The sequence below is a fragment of the Phodopus roborovskii genome, unplaced genomic scaffold (assembly GCF_943737965.1).
Source record: "Phodopus roborovskii unplaced genomic scaffold, PHOROB, whole genome shotgun sequence".
In the NCBI taxonomy this organism is placed as follows: domain Eukaryota; kingdom Metazoa; phylum Chordata; class Mammalia; order Rodentia; family Cricetidae; genus Phodopus; species Phodopus roborovskii.
In genome coordinates, this window is record NW_026126433.1 from 53,753,973 (window position 1) to 53,778,865 (window position 24,893).

Below are 24,893 nucleotides of genomic sequence, written 5' to 3' on the forward strand. Positions count from 1 at the left end.
ATGCACATGAGTTTAGGGCCACCCACTGTATCATGGGTAACTGCAGGAACTGCACTGGGAAGGAAACTGATTTTTCCTCCCCCAGCAGCCAACTGCCAGTAGGTCTCCCAAGGGGTTAGGCCCTGTGAGCCTTTTCCTCATCCAAACTGCAAGGTTGTTGGCTTGATCTTATGCAGGTCTTGTAGAGGCAGCCACACTTGCTACTTGCTTTTATTTTGGACTCCTTTCTGTCCATTGATGTATTTATTGATTACTATCCATTTTAATGCATCGTAGATTGTCTCTGCCATGTTACTTCTCTCTCAAGAATATCGTAGGGATAATCTTACACATTTCCCTCTCAGTTGAGCTTTAGAATTTATTAAAAAGCCAAATTCACATTGGGATTTTTGATGAGCTTATATTGCTTATATTCACTTGGGGAGGGTTGGCATTTCCCCTGACTGGGATTTCTTCTTTCATGATAAATTTATTGAGTGTAATCTGCAGAAATTCTGTATATTAAAGACAGTGTACAGTGTGAAGTTTAATGATATACATGTAAAAATGATTATTACAGTCAACTTAGCACACCTGACACCTCACATACTCTTTGTGGAGGGTGTGGAAGGCAGAGCACTATTTATTTTTTAGCAACTTTGAAGAGTATAATACAGTATATACCTAAGCTAAATGCTGTTCTTATTTCAGAAATGCTAACTGTGAAGCAAAGAACAATGATAAACGGGCATGTATATATTTTTTTCTTTGCTGTGTATCTGAACTGTTACTGGTTCTCAGGTGATATTGTTAAAACAAACAGCTTTTCTTTATGTGCACTGAAAACAAAAAGCCCATAACTATAAAGCAAGATTCGGCTGGTGTTCAGAAGATTTATTTTAAAGATAAAGAATGATTTACACAAGGAAGAAAGATGGAGAACTGAAGTCTCTAGAATATGTGGAGAATAGTTTCATTAACTTTTATGCCTTCGTCAATCAAATCTCATACTGGCATGTACTCTTCAGCCTTGCTAGTTTGGTTTCCCTCTTTTGTGTATCGTGTGTAGCAACTGCAGATAAGAATCTTCTAAGACTCCACCAGAAAACTCTCAGAGCTGATAAACACTGAGCAAAGGCCACAAGATACAAACTCATATTTAAAAAATAGCTTCCCTTCATACAGATAACAAATATACTGAGAAGGAAAGAACTCTGTTTACAGTAGCCTCAAAAACAAAACAACAACAAACATAACCAGTGAAGCGAGTGACATTTGTGGGGAAACTTGAAAACACTGAAGAAAAAAAGGAAGACAACTGGCAAGACCTCCTCCAGCTCATGGATTGTGAAAGTAGCCATCTTAACAAAAGAACCTGCAGATGCGTTGCAACCCAGATCAAAATTTCAGCACCATTCTTTGCAGAAATTAAAAACAAAAATTGTAATTCATATGGAAGCACAAAGCATCCTGGCTAGCTGAAGCATCTCTGAATAAAAGAATGATGATGGAGGCGTTACTATACTTGATTTAATTATTATAGGATCATAGTAACAAAAGCAGCGTTGTATTGAAACAGAAAAAACACATAGATCAATAAAATGGGATAGGTATGAGTAACTTCCAGTTACCAGATCTTTGACAAAATACACACTGGAGAAAAGAACACATCTTTTTCGTGATATTGCAGAAACTGGATACCTACATGGAGAAGATCAACAACCTCAACTTAAGACCAAAACTCTGAAACTTTCAGAGAAAAAGTGGAGTGCTCTACAAGATAAGTACAGAGACAAAGACTTTGTAAATAGGATTCCATTTGTTCAGGAAATCAGGCCAATAATTGATGAATTAGACCTCACAAAATTAAAATTTTCAATTAAAAAAATAATTAAAACTGTCAAGCAATAAATAAAAGGCAGCCTACAGAATAGGAAAAAATTCTTTGCTAGCTATACATCTCACAGAAAATTGATGTCTAGACCATACAGAGGACTCAGAAAGCTAAATTCCATGGAAACACGGAATGGATCTGAGCAGAGTCCTCACAAGAAGTAATATAAATGGCTAATAAACATTTTAAAAGTGTTCATTATCACTAGCCCTCAGGGAAATTAAAATTCAAGTGACTTTGAGATATCCTCTTATTATAGTCAAAGTGGCCATTATGAAGACAACAAATGTTTGTGAGGGAGAAAGGGGCCCCCTATTCACTTGTGGTGACAGCAGGTATAATTGGTGTAGCCACTATGGAAATCAGTGTGAAGGGTCCTTAAAAAACTAACACTAGAACTATTGTATGACCCAACTCTACCACTTCTGGGCATTTATTGAAAGGACCGTATATCTTGGCCTGTGTGCACTTCTGTTTTCATGGCTGTTCTGTTCACAATAGTTAGGAAATAGAATCAACCTCAATACCCACCTCCTGGAAAGTGGGTAACGGAAGTATGGTACATATGTATAAAGGAATTCTCACTTAGCACAAAAGAAAAATGAAATTAAGAATAGATGAAATAAGAAGGTCCAGAAAGACAAACACCTCCTCATTTGTGGATCCTAGCTTTGACGTTTTAGCTTTCCATATTTAAGTTGGAGTGATACCTGTAGAGGGCAGGAAGCAAGGCAAAAAAAAAAAAAAAAAAAAAAAAAAGAGGTGCAGGGACCACTTTCAAGGAAGATAATGAAACATGAAAGCAAAAGTAGGATACTAGGGATAAAAAGTTTGCAGAATTAATGGTAAGTTCTTCTAAATATAAAATACATTAATTGCCTTTAGCGCTGACCCACTTGAAAACCAAAGTAAATAGAAAGCACAGTGGTCCTTACGTATGACTACCTCTTACATGATAGCCTTACAGTAAAGGGCTCCCATAGCCAACTGCCTGACCGCTGGGGAACCTATTTGAACATAAGCTGTAGAAAAGCTGATCCCATTCCTGATCTTTGTGTTGGTGTTCACCATTCCTGTTCCCCCTGCTCATAAAGCCACAGGGGAGTAGAGTGTTTGATGATAGTCTATGTGCACCTTGTGGATTCAATTTAGATTAAGATTTTGCCCAAATACTTGGGTGTGCTTTAATCAAAGCCAAAATATTTCATGATTAATGTAGGAACAGATACCTCAATGAGCAAATTTAAAGGATGTAGTCACTACCATTAATGAAGAACTGCCAAAACCTAGATGAGGATTAAGGACTAGCCCAATGAAAACTGATAAATCAACAGTAAGAAGGTAGATTAATACTAATTTTATTTGTATAATTTAATTTAGCGAAAATATGACTCAGTAAATGAAGCTAATATTTCTTCTGGCTTCCCAAATCTAAGCCTTGCTTATAAATTCACATTTTAGCTATTATTTGATTTCTGTTTTGCTAGTTTGGGAAGCATAATTTTTTATAGAAAAAAAATGTGTTCTGGCTTACATATCAACTTAATGGGCTTTTAAGTTACAACCCATTTTTAAAAAGTGGTTTCTGTGTAGGAAATATGGAATGTTTTTAATAAAATGAATGTATAAAGTATTGCTCTATATCATCTTATCAATTCATAGAAACAAAAGGAAAATGGAGCACATGAAGCTTCCTTATGCCTATAAATCATCTGTTTGTTCATTTTAATAAAAGTAAGCCTAAAGCTGTCATAGGGTTTGGGCAAAAGGAGCATGCTTATTTTTGTGAACTTTAGATGATGCTTATTTGAGCCAGGAAAATTTCCATGCTATATTTCTGCTGTGTGATAGTTTCATTTCTGTCACTTCTGATTTGTTTCCTGCATGCATGTTCTTTATGATATGGGGAAGGTTATTTGTTGGAGAATGGGAGGTGGTATTAGAATTCTATGATGGATAAGGACCTTGGAAATAATACTCTGTTTTAATCATGATAGTTTGAAAGAAATTAATTCATCTGTTGAGCACAGGATGTCATCCTTATTTTAGTCACCGAATTGACATTTATCTCCCATTTTGCATGCTCTTAGAAATGGAAAAAGGCTAAGATTCTGAGGCACAGAACATTAAAAGACTTCTTTATTCTTTGTAATTGACATTGCCCTGCCTGGTGGTGCTTGCCTTCTCTGAGCTGAAGGACCCACTGAAGGCTTTTGAACCCTGTGAATAAATTGTAAACCATAGGTTATAGAAGTTTCTTCTCATAAAAGCAATACATAAAGGAGGAAGTGAATTGGTTTTGTATTAAGATCTTAGACTATAAAAAATTAAATTTCCCCCTTTCTGACATTTAGTTTTTCAGTTTCTCATTCAATTTTGTTCTCAACACACTCATACAAATAACGGTCAAATTAATTGTTCACTTATGGAATTTAATTTCCTTTCTAGCTTCAGGTTCTTGTTAAATGAAGAAAAATATGCTGTCCATTTACAGGTACAGAGTATTCAAAAGTAAGTTAGAATAAGGTATTTGGGAAATTAAGTAAAGCTGTAGGAAGCAGAAGGCCTTTGTTGGCAGAAGGATTCATTCATTGGAAATAACCCTAAGTAAGACATTTGTGTTAGGGGAGGAGTTTGAAGATTTTCTTTAGCAAGTCAGCGAACAGTGTTTTAGAGTGGAGTAATATGCTCAGGGAAAAACGACCTTTCTAGGAGGGAATTGTTGCATTTTACATCTGAAAGTCATTGGTTTTATCCTTGGACAAAACATTTAATTAGATAAGAGTGAAAACGCCAGCTGGTGTGATGGTGCTTGCCTGCCTTCTTGTTATTTTTCCTGATTAGACAGTTCAGAGTAATGAATAGTAATGAATAGTGATTGGTGTTAAAACAGTAGGTTCAAAGGTAAGGTTAGCAGTCGGTCATTCAGATTAGCAGTTAGTCAGTCAGGTTAGCAGTCAGTCAGGTTAGCAGTCAGTCAGATTAGCAGTCAGTCAGGTTAGCAGGCTGTCTGGTTGGCAGGCTGTCAGGTTGGCAGGCTGTCAGGTTGGTAGTCAGTGCAGATGTTGTCACTATGATGTCTCTTACTTAGAACCTCTTGCTCCCCTTTATTTCTCTCCATGTCATGTAAGTTGGTAGGAGAGCAGCTTCTTTTATTTAAAGAGATGTGGTATGAAACAAACAAAGGGTAATTTTAACAACCAAAATACACAAAATATTTTAAGCTGGCAAATTTCTTGAAAGTCTCAAATTCACCTCCTAATGAAAACCTCGATAACCTGTTAATTTTAAGAAAAATTTTATTTAGAATATGAGAGAATAAGATTTAAAGGAAATTCATATGTCAGAACAGATATGGGAGGCAGTTGTGGAGACCCATGCCTTTCATCACAGCACTCGGGAGGTAGAAACAGGAAGCTGTGAGTTCAAGGTCAGCATTGGCTGCATAATAAATTCAAGGCCTGCCCAGACTATATAATGAGACCTCATCTTAACACACACACACACACACACACACACACACACACACACACACACACACACACACACACAGAGGAAAGTGGGGGGCTAGTTAGACAAACACAATGTGGGGTTTGAGGAATAAAAACAGATTACAGATCCAAGACAAAGTACATATATCTCATCTATCCTAGAATGTTATTTTTGTCATTAGGTTATATAGCAAAACAGGTGGGAAAGCCCACTGACACATGTACCTTTGGGATATTTCCTTATAGAAGTGTCCTGATATAATGACTTCTTTAGGTACAACATCTGGGTAGGACTCATTATGGAAGTAACAAGGTTTGAGAAGCATTCTCATTGTACTCTTAAGATGTCTCCAGTAGGCAATGCTTGCTATTATTATTCTGTCTTTCTGTATTTATCCACTGTTGATAAAAACAAATGTTTGAGCAATAATAGGTTCTTTTCTTCAGAGTGATATGCTGTTTGGGAGCTCCATGGCACTTAGGATTATTTATCCCCTGCCCTTCCAAGAAGACTGTTAAGTTACAAGTGATTGAGCCACCTAGCTGACTTTGTATTGGCATTTGGTCTTTTGTTAGTAATGAGCCACATCTTGTTTTTAAATGTTGAAGCAGATGTTGTATGTGCAAGTAGATGTGAAATGTAAAGGTTCTTCAGTCCATAACCAGCCACATGATCTCAACTCAATTGCTAAGACTGTTTCTGCTGTTAATAAAATCTGCCACTTGTACTTGAATTCAAACAAAAATAATCACATTTTCCTATTATTTCTTAATAAAAACTAAAGCTAGGAAGCAGTACTTTTAAGTTACTTTGCTTTACTAATTGAAATAGAATTTATTAATGTTATACTATTCAATGGAAATTTTAAAAAGATTATTTTGGCTTTTTCTCCGCTGGCCCCAGCATGCCAGGCAGCTCCTCCCTGGCCATGCCGTTCACTTTCATGACCTTCTGCTATACGCTGGTGCTGCTGCTCACCACTGCTTTCATCTTCTTCGCCATTTGGCTCATCATAGCATTTGATGAGCTGAAGACTGATTACAGGAACCCTATAGGCCAGTGTACATACCCTGAGTCCTCTTGTACTTCCAGAGTACCTCATCCACGCTTTCTTCTGTGTCATGTTTCTTTGTGCAGCAGAGTGGCTTACACAAATATGGCATACCATATTTGGAGGTATATGAGTAGACCAGTGATGAGTAGCCCTGGACTCTGTGACCCAATGACCATCATAAATGTAGACACTCTAGCCTACTGTCAGAAGGAAGGATGATGCAAACCAGCTTTTTACCTTCTAGCCTTTTTTTTTTTTTTTTTAAACTACCTATACGGCATGATCTATGTTTTGGTGAGCTCATAGAACAACACAGAAGAATCAGTCCAGTTAAGTGCATGCAAACCGCCACTAATGAAGGTATTCTATCCAGCAAGGTCCTATTTCCAAGAGTAGCCTATGGAATCTGATCTATTACTTTAAGAAAAAAAAAATGGCTCCTTATTTTTTAAATGTTTCCACATTTTTTGCTTGTGGAAAGACTGTTTTCATATGTTATGCTCTAAATGGAATTACGTATAAATTAATATAAAATGATTACCTCTGGTGTTGACAGGTTGAACTTGCACTCTTAAGGAACAGCCATAACCCTCCGAGTAATTGCACTAATTTCTGACTGCCCTGAGTCCATTGGGAGCTTTGTTTAGAGGGTTCAGTACAAATTAGCTGTAGATACGAGGTGCTTCTGGTGAACTGAAAATGTGTATCTGACTTGTGGGGAACATCGTAGGTTTCCTGACATATCACTGTAGATGATTGTTATGGATATGACAAGAAGAAGAGTGATATTTCTTTCCCTGTTGACTTGAATATTATCCCTATGTATTGCATGAGAGAGGGGTTTCTCTTCCTTTCCATCAGAGTAATCAATACACTAGCTTTAATTCTTAAGTGTAAGTGATATAAGCATGTGCTGAATTATCTGTTAAGAATGCATTTAAAGCTATTTTAAATGTGTTTTTATTTGTAAGACATTATCTACTAAGAAATTGGTTATATTATGCTTACTGTCCTAATCTAGTAGTCAAGGTATTCTTAAGAATTTGCAAGTACTTTAGATTTTCAAAAATAAAATTGAGAACTGTGTATCCACTCTGCTGTTCCTTCAGTGCAACACAATAAAACTCTGGAGAAAAAAAAAAAAAGATTAGTTTGATCCTAGATATAAAATCTGCAAGCAGACTTCATGAAGGATTAATGTGACCCCAAAGAAGTCACCTCTGGCAGGATAACTTTATAGGAAGGTGTGTGGCTAACATGATAGGGTAGGCGGAATGTGGATGAGAATGTTGTGTTTGCGGGTTGGTTATTGTAAAGTGCTTAGTCACGCTCCTCAGCGCTTCACACAACTATCACAGTTCTGTGAGGCAGATGGAGTTATTAGCTCCATCCTGCTGAAGAGGAAGGTGAGGCAGCAAGGGATTAATTAAACTGCCCAAGATCCTGTAACTCTCCACTGCAGGCAGCCTGATAATACATCATTCCTTACTCTAGACTTGCATTGTCTTACACTATAGTCATTGGTCACATGTCCTACTGAGCATTTGGAATGTGGCTCGTACAGACAAGATGTGCCCCAAGTGCAGAGAACACTAGGTTCTAAGACTTAATATGAGAAAAGGATGCAAAATACCTCACGAATGATTGCACTTATATATTGGAGTGATAATATCTGGCTATATTATATTAAAATATAGTGTTAAATTTTACTTTTAAATGCAATTACTAATTGACTTGAAATTACACGTGTGGCTACTGTTGAAGGCAGTCTGACTGATGACAGGCCAAGGAAACACTGAAGTTCAGGCCCTGTGATAGTGTTCCTGAGACATGATCCTTGGGCCCTCTGCCTCAGATATGTAGAACTGGGGGATGAGCCAAGGACTGCATCCCAACTCATTCTTTTAGTTTCTTTTCATTATTTTGTTGTTTTTGTTTTTTGTTTGTTTGTTTACCGCCAGAGAGAACCTGGCAGGAGAGCTCTAATTCTGAGGTTTTAAAGGCAATACTGTGGTTACTGTTCTATTTTCTCTGGTCAGTTTGTTGGGTTGTACTTCAACAAAACTGGAAACCTGACAGACATTGGTGGTAGTGTCATTTAGAGAATTACTTTTGCATATTGAGTGGCTGGTGCTTGTATAATAGGCAAAAAACAATTAAAATCATCCTATAATGTGCATTCTAGCCTTGGATGTAAATGAGTACCACACAGTTCATGATGCAAACTGGGTAGCTACCAGTGGCTGTGTGGTGTGGTGAGTAGTAGTGTTTAGATCATCACATTGCAACTGGATCTCCCCCAAAGTTGCCCACTCAGGGGCCCTGACTCCCACACACTTGCATGTTAAATCAGACCAGGGCTTAGGACTTTTATATTATTTCAGCCTTTAGAAGATGTGGGTCTAGTTACTTTCCTAAGAGACAGCCATGGTAGAATATTTTTAGCTTTTCTTTATAGTAATTGATAGTACATTAAACAAATTACTCTTATTTCCTCATGATTATATGCACTTTATAAGACCTTAGGTTTTACAGAAATGTCCCATATTAACATAAAATCACATAGTTGATAATTTAATGTTAAACACATTGCTTTACTTACCTATAACCTTTATCAATGATCAGTCTGTAAAGAAACACTACTAGGGCTGAAGAGATGGTTCATCTCTTAAAGGCTAGGCTCACAACCAAAAATATAATAACATTACTAATGATATAGACAGCATGTTTTTTTTAAAATGTGGATCTTGGAAATTGCTTAGGTCCTCATGCTTGCTCAGGGAGCACTTTACCCACCCAGCCCTTTGCTAAGCCTCCATTAATTTGTCTGTAGTCTGATGACTTTGAGAAAAGATTCCCATGATAGCAGGAGCTGCCCAGTTAATTTTTTCTTTTTCTTCAGTTGAAAAGCGTTTTCTAGCCAGACATTGAAAACTGGGTAAATCCTTATTGAAACAGATAATATATTTGTCAGTCTTTCACTTTGGACATATTTTGAATTGAAGCATGAAGAGACTGGGTCTCTGTAGAGGCAGGAAATCCAAATAACTGCTGTCCTCTGCTTCATTGTATGAGTCATTTGTGAATTGAGTCAGTTTCTTTTTATACTAGTATAAGGGAAAAATAAAATCCTTTTTATAGTGTTCTACATTCAACAGAGATTATGTGCTTGAACTGAGCCCTTTTAAAACTTACTTTCTTTGGTATCTGATGTCTAGTGTGGAAAAGATGCTATTTACTGAGTGAATGAATAAATGAATGAATGAATTCCTGAAATGCTTTTATTCTGCAAGGTTGTTTTGTCCCAGTATCAAGGGGATATTTAAAAAACAATGTAAAAGAAACAAGAAAATACATAATAAGAATTGGGGCTTTAGCACTCAGCATTCTAGAAGCCCTGGGGTTGATCCATAGAACTGCATAATCCTGGTGTGGTGATGCACAGCTGTAATCCTAGCAATCTGGGGGAGGCGGAAGAATCAGAAGTTCAAGGGTCATCCTTAGCTGTGTAGCAAATCTAGGCTAGCCTGGGATACATGAAACCCTGCCTCAGAGACAGATAGACACTCTTACCAGTTGGCTTCTTCATAGGCCCCAGTGTTTCTCTTGTCTTTGTCCATGAGCTACATGGAAGGAAGTGTGCCCAAACCTCAGGGGCATGAGTTGGGCAATGATAATGGAATTGAAGTTAAGTCCTAGGTTGCCCCTCACTTCTGTGACCTAGGCCAAGCTATTTAGCCTTTTGAGAGTCTGTTTTTGCATGGTAGTGTTACATTGTAAAGGAACCTTGTGATATTTCAGTGAATTGCTGTGCACACATCACTAGGCAGTCCGCCATCACCAGTGGTCTGAGCATTGAGGCTTTTGCCTTATGTTCATGTTTTTCCAGTTAATTTGAAAAGTTTCTAACTACTTTGTAAAGACACTATTTTGGCCATGTGTGGTGTCATGTATTTGTAATCCCAGTACTTGGGGGGCAGAGACAGGAGGACCATCTGTTTAAGGTCTGCCAGGGCTCTGTAGCAAGACCTTGTCTCAAAAAATAAGTAGGGGCTAGAGAGATGGCTCAGATGTTAAGAGCACTTTCTGCTTTCCAGAGGATCCAAATTCAGTTTCTAGCATCCATGTTCAGTGGCTTTAAAAATACCTGTATCTAATTCCAAGGGATTTGATGCCTTCTTCTGGTCCCCATTATCACAAATACACCTGTGCATATTTTCTCACACAGATACTCATACACACATGAATATATACTCACTCTGATAAAAATAAAACCAAAATCTTAATAAATAATGGCAGTGATTATTCACAGAGTATATGTTTGTATGCATTTGTATACCTATGACATATTTCACTCTCTTGTCCAAGGTACTGTAGCAGTTACAGCACTCACTGTGTGCTATAGTTAAGTGTTCATCTACATCCTGCATAAGATAATAGATCCTTTAAGAGCAAGGAATTTGTTATACTTTTCTTAGCTACAAGGTTTGGTACATGCTATTTAACAGAACAATTGTTAATTGACTTAATTGACTTGTATCTGGAAATCTGCAGATCATGTGATTTTAATCAAAGCATGGTGCTATTTTAGGACTTAATATAAGCCTAGCAGTGTATTTAGAATTTTAGGAAGTAATTAGTTGGCATTTAAGTGCTGAAAATTAGACTGTTGTTACTACAAGCTAATTGAGCAGTGATTCCAAGTGCCAGACTGTAACCCTATAAAGTCATCTGTGTCCTTTGCTTCAGCCACCTTTAAAGCTGAATGTTCTCTTTGCTTCTCTCTCATTAGTCATTAAGACCCTGCTCAGGGTTTCGAAGCTGATTGCTTAAATACATTTTATTTCTACTTCATGGCTGTTACACTTGAAGGCTAAGTCATGATGGCTGTCAGTGAGAACCTACAGTTAGATGCAGAGCCTCTCAGTATGCTGTCTGGTTCAGCCTTACACAGCCCTATTGGAGGAAACCAAAGCTTACTGAGGAGGTAATTTGCTTCCTCAGAGGTAGGAAGTGCTGCATCAGGGATTTGAAGAAGTATTAGGGATTTCATAATGTATTTCATAAGTCAAAAATTGATAAAATTCAAGCGAAATATCTGCAGCCTGAGTCTTACTGGAATTTCATTGGTGTTTTAACTTAATTTGGGGTGATAAAATATCTCATTCTTGTTTCTGGTTGCTTGGTGATAATAATTTTATTGTTTTAAGTAATTCTAAGCAAAGTATATAAAATGAACATGAGCCATGCAAGGAATGTGCTTTCTAAGCTTAACTGTGGTTTTCAATTCCTTATTGCATATTTCAGTGAATATATTTTAATCTAAGAAGATTGTCTCAAATATAAGAATCAGGAGTAACAAAAAAGGGAGGAGGGCAGCTTGTCTTGTTTCCATGGATACCTAGTCCTATCAAGAGACAATTCACTTTGAAAACATCTGTGAAATTTTAGATGTGTTTGTTGCTGTATATTTACAACAGTGCTCAGGATACAAACACAGGAGGTATCTCTGTGAGTTCAAGGCCAGCCTGGTCTACATAATAAGTTCCAGGATAGCCAGAGCTACGTAATGAGACCCTGTCTCAAAAATCACAAAAACTAGCCAAACAAAGAACTACTTGTTTCTGTTATGTTTAGGGGAAAAATGCTTTAAAATATGTTAAATCTTTTAATTTTATGTGTTCTCTCTCTCCCCCCTCTTTCTCCCTCCCTTCCTCCTTTCCTCCCTCTCTCCCTCTCTTTCTTTAGGTAAATCATCAAACTGGGAAGATGATAGTTGGGGAGCATGGGAAGAAACAGAATCCCAAGAACCTGTAAGTCTACATTAGTGCATGGTTTGGTTTTTATTTTTGTGTGTGGAATGGTGTGTGTGGAGGTCAGGGGAGCTGCTTCTCCTTTCACCTTTAATGGGTTCCAGGAATTGAATTCAGATCATCAGGCTTGTATAATAAGTGCCTTTACCCACTGAGCTGGTGCCCTACATGGTTTTTGATAATGGCATTTTCCTTTTGTAATGTTAGTAGGATATTTCAGTATTAGCTTGACATTAAAAAAAAGTTTTTTTGTCACAAATGTTTTTATGTCTAGTTAGTAGTAACTAACTTGATACCTGCTTTTAAGGAACTTAATGACTACAGTAATTGGGCACTGTAGTCTAAGCTACAACAAAAGGCCTGAGAGTTTACATGTAATTTACATAATTCTTGATGAAAGTATCATTGGCTGTGGTCTTGGAGGGCCAGTTCAAATCCAAGATGAAGGGATTAGCATCTGACAATGTCCTCATAGCATGACAAAAGATGAATGAGAGACAAAGGAAAAGGGATGGAAGGTAGGTGTGTGTGTGTGTGTGTGTGTGTGTGTGTGTGTGTGTGTGTGTGTGTAATCCAAACTTCCCCACCCCTTCAGCTCAGACCCACTTCTATTCAAACAAACTCATCCCATGATAGCAGCATTAATTTGCTCACTCTGCCTTTATAACGTTACTTCTTGTTGGTTCCCAACTCCTCATTTTACTGGCGCTGGGGACTCGGTAGAACTGTAAGGGTGGGCTAAATAGAGAGCATTTGTTGCTTTAGGGTCTTCATTCTTTATAAGTTATTCTAGGTCCTTTCACCTGTTCACTCAAGGAATATTTGTTGTGCCTGTCATATTGTAGGTGCTGAGACTATCATTGACCAAAGTAGACCAGGTCCCTATGCATCTTACTATAGTTCATCTGTGAGTCGTAGATCTGTCTTAAATCAATTTAAACAGCAGGAACCTCCATTGCTTCACGGGGAAGAAAATCTAGAGTTAGGGTAGCCTCTGGGTTGTCTGATCAAGTCATTGAGCTCTGTATGGCATCATGCTCTTCATGTCTGGCTGTTTGTGTCACAGGCAGTATGGTGGCATTTTTTTGTGACCAGAGGGAGATAAAGACTTGGACCTCCACTTGCTATTCTGGGGACACAGCTTTTCTTAAAAGCCACATCATTTCTTGGCTGGAATCATTACCTGTTTCTCTAACCACTGACTTTTATATGTGTAGAGGGACTTCCCTTCCATTCTATAATTAGGGTAATTTCTCACTTTATACCATGATTTTGGTATTTTTACTTTTCTCTCCTCTCTCCTTTTGCCTTGGTTAGTCTACATTTTTTTTTTTTTTTTTAAGAGCTCTGGTGGTTTTATTAAAGGAAGGCTTTTCTGGTTTACTACTTCTCACCAGTCTGTTCTGGCATGCTTCTAATAATATCAGAGTCACCTGGGTCAATGATAGCCAGTGTGCATACTCTGTAGAATTTTCCACATGCTGTGCCCAATTCAATGTTATTGCCACTGTAGTGATAGACAATGGTTTTAGCCAACATGGCATAGTATTCTATTTCAGATTTCCTCAAAGCTGGGCAGTTGTTGGCGAGGATAACCAACTTCGCTTTGCCCTGTCTGATCATCTTGAGAGTCTGCTTGTATCCCAGCACGTACTTCCCACTTTTCATAAAAGCTGGAGCCTAGAGTTTTTGGACTCGAGGGACTTTTTCGTCTTCTTTGCGGCCACCATCTTCCTGCTGGACAGCCCCCAACCTAGCACACAGAGAGGGCAGAAGAGAGGATTAGCATGCGGGGCTCCTCTAATCCTCCACCCAGCAGAGCTCACTCACCAAGCTGTTCTAACAGTTTTAAAACTTGAGTTTCAGTAAATTCAGTATTTTTTCTGATTTATTGTCTTTAATTATACCTTTAATTCTCTTTACTTTGAATTTATTTTCTAGCTTTTTAAAATGTCATTAGAGATTACTTATTTTAAAATCTATTTTCTCTTGTAATATATTTGCCTGTGCACTTAGGTTTTGATGTGTGGTTTTAATCTCATTTAGTTCAGACTGTTTTCTAGTTTCTTTTGGCTTCTTTTTTGATCTGTTAGAAGTGTGTTAGTTAATTTGCAGACGCAGTAGTCTCTCTTAAGAAGGAGGTGGACTCTTTGTAAGGCCCCTTGTGGGTCTGAAATGCCAAGGACAGCTGTGAACCCTACTTACTGATGTACAGATTAAGATAAACGGGACTAGGTTCAATATAGGTTATTATTATTTTATTCGGGGAGAAGTCACTTTAACAAGAAACCGATGACCTGCAAATAACCACTCCAAGGATCCACACACACTCTGGTCTGTGACCCGACCAGAGAGTGAGCTGGGGCTGGAATTGGGACCTCAGACCTAGTCCCACCCTTCCTCACTTCTACACCTCTGACCATGTTTGGATGTGGTCAGTGCTACAGGTATGGGTAGGGTGGATATCTCACTACACCTACTGTTTATTCAGTATGTACCCACCTTTGAAAAAGTTTATTTATAAGTTAGGTGCAGTAAGATAGTAACAATATTAGCCAGTAATGAAGTGGGAACATTTTAACAATATGCTATAATAAAATTGCAAGCATCATTATTTTTGCATTGGGGACCAGTATTAATTAGAATAAGAGTTTCATGAACATATGCTCTATGATGTTCAGACTGTTGTTTTAAAAAACCAAAATGACTATTAAGAGATTAATGGGTGAGTAGCAATGTGCTGGACAGAGGTGAAGTTCACAGCTTCAGGACACCAGGATATGGTGGAGTGGGACAACGTGTGGTTTCATTAGGTAAGTCAGAACAACACACAATTTAAAAACATGCGATGGTTCACTCCTAGAGTTTTCCACTTATCCCTTGGACCATGACTGGCCTTGGATAACTCAAGTCACAGAAGCAGAACTGCAGATAAGGAAGACTATTTTTATTTTTGGAAGTTTACCAGATTTCCTCTTATTGATTATTTCCCATTTCACCCTGATGTTATCAGAGAACTTCTGTTATGTGTTTCCAAAGATTATAAATCTATGGAGCCTTCTTTATGGCCTCATACATGGTCTATTCTGTTAGACGTTCATCTCTGTTGATAGGGAAGGGTTCCCCACATTCAGTTAGGTTAGTCTATGTGTTCTTCCTGAGTTCTGTTTGTCTGTTAGTGAGAGAAGAAAGTAGAAAACTTTCCTCTTCCCTTGAGCTTTGTCAGCATTGGTTCGTGTACTGAGCAGTTGTACTGTAGAAGATGTCTGCATTTATGCCCATCTTCCTTCTCGGTGGCTCCTGCTCTGAAATATGGCAGTGTTCCTGGTGATGTGTACTAACAGAAAGGTGAAACCTTTCTGTTTCTTACACAGGCATTGCTCTCCCAAGGCCTATCTCTTTCCCTTCCTTTCCATTTTAACCGACTTCTGGTTTTGAAGCTAAATTTTGTTTCTAATAGATAGTTAGATATTGCCTTTTTGGCCAGCCTGATACTTTTGGCATTCATTAATTTCTTCACATTTTACATATTATTGGTGTAGTTAAATTCTCACCTGCTGTTTGGCTGTTTGTTTTGTGTATACCTAGTCACTTTTTAGTTCCTTTATTAGTCAGTGTTCCCTAAGGAAACAATCAAAAGAATGACTGTTATTAGAGGACATATTAGGCTGGTCTGAATACTCTGACAGTCACTGTCTTAGGCTGGCACATGGCATAGTCTGAATACTCCTGACAGTCACTGTCTTTATCCTGGAGGCCAAGAGCTTGTATCTGCTTAGCTAATGCAGCTGGCTGCCTCAGCAGTCTAGTATGGTGCTGATGGCCTGGAGGGTTCCTGAAGAGTCACTGTCTCTTGTCCATGTTGGAATCCTGAAGAAGCAGGATTCTGATATCAGTGAAGGCTTTCTGTAGTAGGGTAGAAGAGCTTGCCAACAGGAGCAGAGGCAAGGAGCAAAAGCAAAACATCTTCTAAGATTCTTTTATGTGGGTTGCCACATTTTAAGATGGGCATTCCCACTTCAGATGATGGAATGGAAACAAATCTCCCACTCAGTGCTTGGGGCCAGCTGTGAGATACTTCCCAGTTCAGTCAGTGATAACCAGAATTGGCCATCACAGTGTCTTCTTACTCTTTAAACAAATGTTTAACACAAAAGGATGGACACCATTTTAATCACTCAGCTTTGTATCTGTGTTGTTATGTTAAATGTATATTATATTGATATGACTCACATACCATGCAATTCATCCTTACAGTATATAATCAGTTTTCTTAGTGTTCTCAAAGGTCTGTAACTATCATTATGATCTAAGTACATAATGTTTTACTTACCCTAGAAGAACCCTCATAATGCATCACCTATTCTCCAGTAACAGCTGATCTACTTTCTGTGTGTGGATTTACCTGTTCTGAGCATTTCACGTGCAGTTAAACAGGACTGCCTGGCTTCTACTTACTTATAATTCAGACCATGATTTTTGCCTACATCATTTGTTTGTGGTCTGGAAGTCCTTTTCATTATTTCACAGCTATGCCAGTGGAGGTCACTACTTTCAGTGATTATGAACAACTCTAATGGTTTACATCCAGAGGCACAGCAAGTAGAAGAGAAAGGCTTGGCAGACACATGAAATACAGTAGTGTAAGGCCTGGTCAAGGTAGCAGACATCATCACTCACAGGAAGGGGGAGTGGACAGGAAGCTTTGGATGCTCCTGCTAGGAAAAGACCTCACATTTCCCTGAGAATGTAACTGGTTTTGTCCGCATTAAAGATGGTACCAACAGTGGGAGCAGAGTGTCTTCCTGCTCACTCACTGTTGAGCTGTGTCAAGACGCTGTAACTGTAAACACTGAAGGTGTTCTCAGTCGGCTACCATTGGGCTGAACTGTGCTGAGTAGAGGAAGAACGTGAGGTTTTGCTTTCGCCGGTCCATCTTTGGAGAGCTAGTCCTTGGTGTGGCAGTGGCATGAAGAGAATTGACAGAGAGAGGTTTCAAAGAGTAAATGAAGCAGCAACCAGCAGAGCTGAGTGCTGCTGGCCGGAGGCCGACCTGGAGGCCAGCCCATGTCTCTTGAGCCCAGCAGGAAACAGTATGAACTCCTGGGGGCCTTTTATTTCTATATACCCTTCATCACTTTGGAAGTTGTTTCTCGTTTTGATGACTCAGAAGAGTAAAAGACTTTTGTATTTGAGAGATTTAATACTGGGGGAGCCTGTTTGCTCTTGTGATTCTGAGCTGTCAGCTGTAACAAGGGCTGGAGCCAGCAGAGTGGAACTCACCCTGTGAGGAAGTGACAGCAGCAAGGAAAACAGCCCTAAGTTAAGTGCCTTGAAAGGTGGTGACAGGAGGAGATGGTCGATGGTCCATTGTCCAAGTGAAGACTATGGCCTATGGAAAGGCTGGTGAGAGGGAAAACTGCAGTGAGAGAGCGTGGAATACCACCAAGAAGATGTCTGTGTCCATGGTCTACTTCTTCTGCTCCCTGATGACCCTGGCTGTCCCATCAGCTCCTAAAGCTGTGTATGAATAGAATCTCAAAGAGGTCGGTAACTCTGGAGAGTACATTGTATCCCAGGAACCTTTGGTTACAGTGACTTCTCTCTCTTCAAGAAGACATTAAAGCCACTTTGTAGGATGATTCAAATAAAAGTGGTGCCAAGAGTACTTTTCACTACAGAAGAGTTTGGCGTCCTGGGAGAATCTCATCTTAGTCATGCTGAGAAACCAGTTCATGGCCGAGGAGGTCTGGGTCTGTGGTCACGGTTCACTTTCAAAATTCCATTGGTCATTATGAACTAAAACATTCAGGGACCAAGCAACTGTAGCCTTTGAAGTTTAGCTGTGTCTTTTTTTGTCTTTTCTTTTTTATTTTACATACCAATCCCAGTCCCTCTCCCTCCTGACCTCCTACTCCCACCACGTTCACCCTGTCCCCATCCCATCCCCTATCCACTCTTCAGAGAGGATGAGACCTCCCATGGGGAATAATCAAAGACTGTCACATCTTTTGGGGCAAGACCAAGCTCCACCCCCCACCCCCAGTATATAGGCTGAGAAAGGCAAACCTCCATAGGGAATGGGCTCCAAAAAACCAGTTCATGAACTAGGGATAAATACTGGTTCCACTGCCAGTGGCCCCATAAACTGCCCAAGCCCCCCAACTGTCACCTACATTCAAGAGGCCTAGTTCAGTCTTATTCAGGTTCTCCAGCTGTCACTCCAGAGTCAGTGAGCTCCCACTTGCTTGAGTCAGCTGTTTCTATGGGTGTCCCCAGCATGGTCTTGACCCCTTTGCTCATATTATTGCTCCTCCCTCTCTACAGCTGAACTCCAGGAGTTCGTCCCAGTGTGTAGTTGTGGAAGCCTGGGGTTGGCGTCAGGTGTCTTTCTCAGTTGCTCTCTGCCCTATTCATTGAGGCAGGGTCTAAGTTATGCCCAGAGCTCCCTGTTATGAAACATCTGGCTAGCCTGGCTAGTCAGCTTACTTCAAGTCTCCGCCTTCAGAATGCTGCAATTAAAGACAGGCATCCATACCCTCCTAACTTTGACATGTGTTCTGAGGATCCAAACTCAACTGCACACAAGCACTTCATCTGCTAAGCCATCTATCTCCCCAGCTTCTTTTGGCCAATTGTGTGGTATTGTCTATTTTGTTTTCATTTAAAAAACTAAAGACTGTGACATAAAAAAGTGAATATATTGTGTGTGTGTGTGTGTGTGTGTGTGTGTTTTAATGGAGTTCTACCCTTTTAAGTATATTCTAAATTGTTGGATCCCTAGTATATTAGCAAACTTTAATCTTAGGATAATGTGAAATGCTCGTTGATGTTTTAATCTTTTATTTCACTTGTGGATGACATTGCTCATCATATGTTTTCTATATATAAAGCCTTTTGGTGAGTACTTATTACTGTTTATTGTTTCTAAATCTAATAGCAACTTAGCATTGATTTAGCATCAGCTCTATTCTGACTTAAACTGGATACTTTTTGTTACTGTTTATTGGTCATGTTGCCATAAGAACTAAATTGAAGAGTCTCTGGGTAGATATAATTTGGTACTTTCTTGTACCACATGGTACCTGGTGGAGCAAAGAGATTTACTATCTAGTGTTAAATATTTATTCAGGAAATAGAGACACTTGGTTGTTAGATTTGGAGTTCCATTGTAATTAATTGTGAAGTGACACTTTTTAATAAAAAACAAAGTTGTTTGTACCATGCTTATTACGGAAAGCTCAGGTATTATGTAAAAATGTAAGTATTTTACTCTCTAACACTAATAATAGTTACCATTACCAATGCCAGGGATTTTTCCATGTTGGCTTTTCTATATAGATCAAAATTTGAATGGACAAGTAGGTGGACACTTGAAAAAAAATCTCATAAAATAGTGTTGCACTCTGCAGTTTAGACATGAATAACAGTAGAATAACAGGAGAATTGGGATGCACTTACCTGCTGTGCTGCAGACCCTAGGATCAGTTCTCAGCACCAAAACCAGGAAAGTAAAACAAATGATCCTGAGTTAACTGTGAAATAAACTGTAAAGTTACTGATTTCCTCTAATTTTAAAAATTGAGATTCAGAGTATAAATGTTTGTCACTCATTCTACTTGTAAGAGGGCTTTTTGTTGTAACCAAATTAGAGAGAGTTCAAGCTTTGCCCCATTTTGATTTGAGAAAACTATAAGGTCTTTAATTCTAGTGGTGCAGACTCTAATGTTTCTCTGCTGTGTGAGAAAGCCATTGGGTTTGGTGGAAGAGCTGTGTAGCTTTGCCATCTCCGTTCTATTTAGTCTTTTAAACTGTTATGTAAAATTTTGTTTGGGAACAAGAAGTCCTCAAGAAAGGAAGGAAAAGGAAGTTTGAAAAGCATTGGGCATAACATAGATTAGAAGCATACTGCCAGGAAACTCAGAATAGAGACCTTGCTTTTGTGTTGCCTCTTTGAGTATTCTGAGTTGAGTATTCTGAGGTTTGGTGGCCACCCACTAGAACTACAGTGAGTATAGAAACAGACCCTGAGAACATTGGGTTTTACTGGCACTCCATGATACTTAACAACTTTGAAAGTTGCCCCATGAAAAGAACATCCAAGGTCAAAACTGCCCTGGCTACTTTGGTGGCTGCTTCTTATAGCAGGGGAGACACCAATAGACATCAGACGATGATGACTCATCAGTGTGGTAGCAGCTGTCTTCACACAGTGGCTGGTGATGGTGCCCGTAGGCCTATCATCTGACAAATTTGTAGGCTGAAAACTAAAAAGAAGAATGATAAGGATATGATGAAGCCCTGAGTTAGAGCGAGTTCCTTATCCTGGGCCTGGGGCCTCTTCCTGCACTGTTGGGAGAAGACAGAGGGTTCTTCCCTCTCCCATGAGAGTCACATTTATGACCATGGATGCAGTGTTAATTTCAGTGTCTGGCTTTTCTGGGAAACTAGGAAACTTCCTGGTTGGGGCACTTCATTTTCTTTCTTTTTAATTTCTTGCCTCACTGGGGAAATTAACTCCCCCCCCCCCCCCCCAGTTAGTGGTATTATTTTAGGATCACTGGTTTCAAGGGAGCGGTTTAGTGACCATGAACCATTAACATGGTTAGGCTTTTCCAGAAACTTGATTGGCTGGTGAAGGTCCTCGTATTACAAACAGTGACCCTGCATCTTGCCAGCTACCAAATATGTACCAGTGCCTTGGGCTTCACAGCTATTTCTGTACAGCTTGTTGCCTGTTGATAAGTTGGATATACAGCCTTGTGCTCAGGCTAGCACTAATTTATTGTGACCCAGCCTGAGTGAGGTAGGGGCTTACTTATTGGGGTATGTTTGTCAAATTATTTCTGTTTTGATTGAAAGATCTGACACAGGAACTCCTTCAGATATATCTCTGTTCTTCATCCATAGCTTCTGTTTCTGCTGCTGCTGCCCTGTGTCTTGAGCCAGCTCAACCCTTGTTCCCCTCTGTGAACTGGCCACATTTTCAGAGCAGAGTACAATTACCAAACTCTACACAGAGGGTGTCTTCGTTAGGGTTTTATTGCTTTGAAGAGACTCCATGACCACAGCATACACACACACACACACACACACACACACACACACACACACACACACCACACCCCACACACACACACCCCACCCCATCCCTGGTAGGCAAGGTTTCTCTCTGTCGGCTTCAAACTCAGAGATCCACCTGTTTCTGCCTCCTGAATGCTGGAATTAAAGGCATGCACCACCACACCCAGAAGCAGATCTTATAAAGGAAAACATTTAATCTGGGATGGCTTACAGTTAGGGTTTTATTTTGTCCATTATCACCATAGCAGGAAACGTGGGGGCATTCGGGCAAATGTGGTGCTGGGGAGGTAGCTGAGAGAGTTCTACATCTTGATCCATGCACAGGAAGAGAGCCAGACAAAGGGCCTGGCTTGAATTTCTAAAACCTTAAAGCACACCTGGATGTGACACACTTCCTCCAACAAGGCCACACCTCCAGTAATGCCACTCCCTGTGATTCTATGGGGACCACCACAGAGGGGAAAAGGAACGATGTTAAAGGGGAAAAGGAACGAAGGTTAAAGAAATACCTTAAGAATCCACTGGCTCTGCTGGGTGTGAAAGTGTGTGCCTATAAATCCCTAGACTGTCACTGTTCTTTTAATCAAGTATTTACTGTTCCTCTGTGGTTTGCTCTCTTTCCAGGCTAGTGCCTGAAGGTGGAATCTCACTTACATGAAAGGACCCAAGACTCATACTTATTATCTTTAGTCTCAGTCACTAGTGGGGAGGCCATAGGGTATGATAGCCTCAGCTTACAGATGGGCCACTCTGAGGAGCCTAGGATGCTGTGTGGAGTAAACAGCCCATACCCTGGTAGGAACCATAGATCCAGGGAGAAATAGAATTACAGGTGACGTTTATCCTCAGGGATAGCTTTCTAGTTTTTCTGTAGGAAAATATGTTTTTAGTAAGAATAGATACAGAATTCACTTTAAAAAAGAGCTTGAGTAAAATATGAATTTTGCCAGTAATAGTGCCTACCTGTTTTGTTGAAGAATGTCCAGCCTTCTTAACTCTGGCTCTAATGGAGGCTGCAGGCTTCTTGGAATAATCCAAAGCATTTTCTCTATCTCATATTTTAAGTGTTCTTTTGACAATATACTATGAAACCATCAAAAAAAAAAAAAAAAAAAAAAAAAAAAAAAAAAAGAAAAAAGAAAAGAAAAGAAAAAGAAAGAAACTTTTTGTGGAATAAAGCAAAATGTTAAAATATGCATATATATGCATTCTCACAAGGAAAAAGGGAGGAAGCACAGTGAATATATTTGCTTATATTTGCCAAGTAACATGTTAATAATTTCACTGGCTCTCTCCAGAGTAGGCTACCAGTTGGCTAGAGCCTGCTAAAAAGTAGGGGTGTGTGTGTGTGTGTGTGTGTGTGTGTGTGTGCGCGCGCGCGTGCGTGCATATGCATCAAGGTCATGTGTATGCTATAACTTTGTGTGTGGGGGGGGGTCAGAGGATAACTTGAGGGAATCTGTTTTCTCATTATGACATTCCAGTTCTGGAAATTGAACTCAGGTCTTTCTTAAGGCTTGGTGGCAGACTACTTTGCTTGTCCAGCCATCTTGCTAACCCTGAGAGAGACATTCTAAAGACTTTATTACTACCTGTTGAAATTCTTAATACTGAGTTACTACCGAGTGTTTCTTGTGTTGTATTCTGCTAATGCCATGATATTTATGTATGAAAGTTTTGTGTTACTTTTCACAACAGATGTATTTATAGTAGTTCTTTTGTTTGTTTGGTGGCTGTCATTGACATATTTTGGTATATAAGAATTGAGAGTATTTCTTTTCTCTCCCTTTCATGACAGGCAAGCACAGTTGCAATATTCTTTAATTTTTTTGCATTTATAGTAATCACATTTTTATGCATAGGAAGAAGAAGGAAATACTTCTAAAACACAAAAAAATTCCTGGCTTCAAGAGTGTGTTTTATCCTTATCTCCAACCAGTGACCTTATGGTGATAGCCCGGGAGCAAAAGGCTGCATTTCTAGTGCGTAAGTACCGTTGTTCTCTGCTGCCTCATTTTAATGCATAGATTAGAACAGAACATGGACTTGGAAATGTGTTATTTCTAGTCTATATTAATATGGTGGTCTTGTAATTTATGTACTACAGTTAATATATAAATAGAGTTTTCCCCTTTTGGGGTGTGTGTGTGTGTGTGTGTGTGTGTGTGTGTGTGTGTGTGTGTGTGTGTGTGTACATGCGTGTGCAGGCCCCTCTGCACATATGTAGAGACCAAAGGCTGATGTCAAGTGTTCTCCTCTATTGCTCTTCACCCTAGTTTTTGAGTCAGGATCTCTCACTGAACCTGGAGCTCAAACTGGCTGAACACTGGCAACTTCCTGTCTCTGGCACTGAGCTCAAAGACCTAGCCTGCTCCTGGCTCTCCTCTCCTCTGCTCTCCTCTCCTTCTCTCTCTACTTTCTTCTCCTCCCTTTCCTTCCCTCCCTCTCTCCCTCCCACCCTTCCTTCCGTGTATGCTAAGAGCTCAGGTCCTCATACTTGGATAGCAAACACTTTACAGGCTTAGCCATTTCCATAGACCCAGAGTACTTCTTTTTTAATATGTGTTGCCTCTGGTTTTTCTCATTTTTGTTTTGGTTTAGTTTTTGTTGTTGTTGTTGTTTTGTTTTTTGTTTTTCAAGTTATCCTTCTGGGTTACCTCTCAGGCAGCACTGGCTATTACCTAATTCTTACAAGGGATATTCAGTGCTGAAAGGGGTTATAACTGGCTCCTTAAAACAATGTGAAAGGGACTTAGCTGCAGCTTGAAAACTCACATACTGTAAACTGGTGCATAAGTGTTCAGCTCATAATTTTTTGTTGAAGATTAAGTATTAAGATTGGGAGCTAGCTACATAGACTATGAAAAACCTCATAGAACAAAGAACAAACATTAGAAACTTCATAGAACATAGAACAAAATAAGATTATAAGATGCCTGTGGGTAGTCTTAGGAAATTCATTCCCATGCCGTAAATCTAATATGAAACTTTCCCTTGCCATTTAAAAATAAAAGTAATCTTCTAAGTAAATGCTGACTAGAGTAGTAAGTTGTGGTTTAATCTGAAAGGAGGAGAGACCAAAGGCTAGGGGGACCAGATGGTCTCAGAAGATGCTTTTACAAACTAAAAACCTATAGTAAATACTGGAGTCAGTCTCTGCAGACTGTTTATACTCAGCCTTTTAAAGAGGTTTTATTTTATATTTTTTTATTCCCCAGCAAAATGGAAGCATGGTGATAAAGGGAAGGAAGAGATGCAGTTTGCTGTTGGTTGGAGTGGCTCCTTGAGTGTGGAAGAAGGGTAGGTACCAGTTCACTTGTTTGTCTGTTGAGATATATGAAATGTGTTTATTTGTAAATGCATGTATTTCATTTCTTACAAGTTTTGTGTGTATGGGTGTGTGTATGTGAGTATGTATGTGTAAGTATGTTTGTGCATGTCCCAATTTTACTGGTTGTGGAGAACTTAGATTTGTTTATTGCTCTTGTGATTTTTTTTTTATAAACTCTAACCTGAATAAAAATATTTTAAAGACTTACTTATATTTAATTTTATGTGTACAAATGTCTTGCCCGAA

The 24,893-nt window shown here is 39.2% G+C and overlaps 1 protein-coding gene and 1 pseudogene across 2 annotated transcripts in view; one reads left to right on the top strand and one right to left on the bottom strand.

Annotated features, from left to right (window-relative positions):
* Rab3gap2 (RAB3 GTPase activating non-catalytic protein subunit 2) overlaps window positions 1-24,893 on the top strand; it is an 81,690-nt gene that overhangs the window by 4,324 nt on the left and 52,473 nt on the right. For both annotated transcript variants that reach the window (XM_051186511.1, XM_051186510.1), the window contains exons 2-4: window positions 12,168-12,232; window positions 23,179-23,302; window positions 24,535-24,616. In XM_051186511.1, the coding sequence (XP_051042468.1) occupies window positions 12,168-12,232; window positions 23,179-23,302; window positions 24,535-24,616 (271 nt within the window). The remainder of the gene's footprint in view (window positions 1-12,167; window positions 12,233-23,178; window positions 23,303-24,534; window positions 24,617-24,893) is intronic.
* Window positions 13,595-13,962, bottom strand: LOC127223743 (60S ribosomal protein L30-like; annotated as a pseudogene).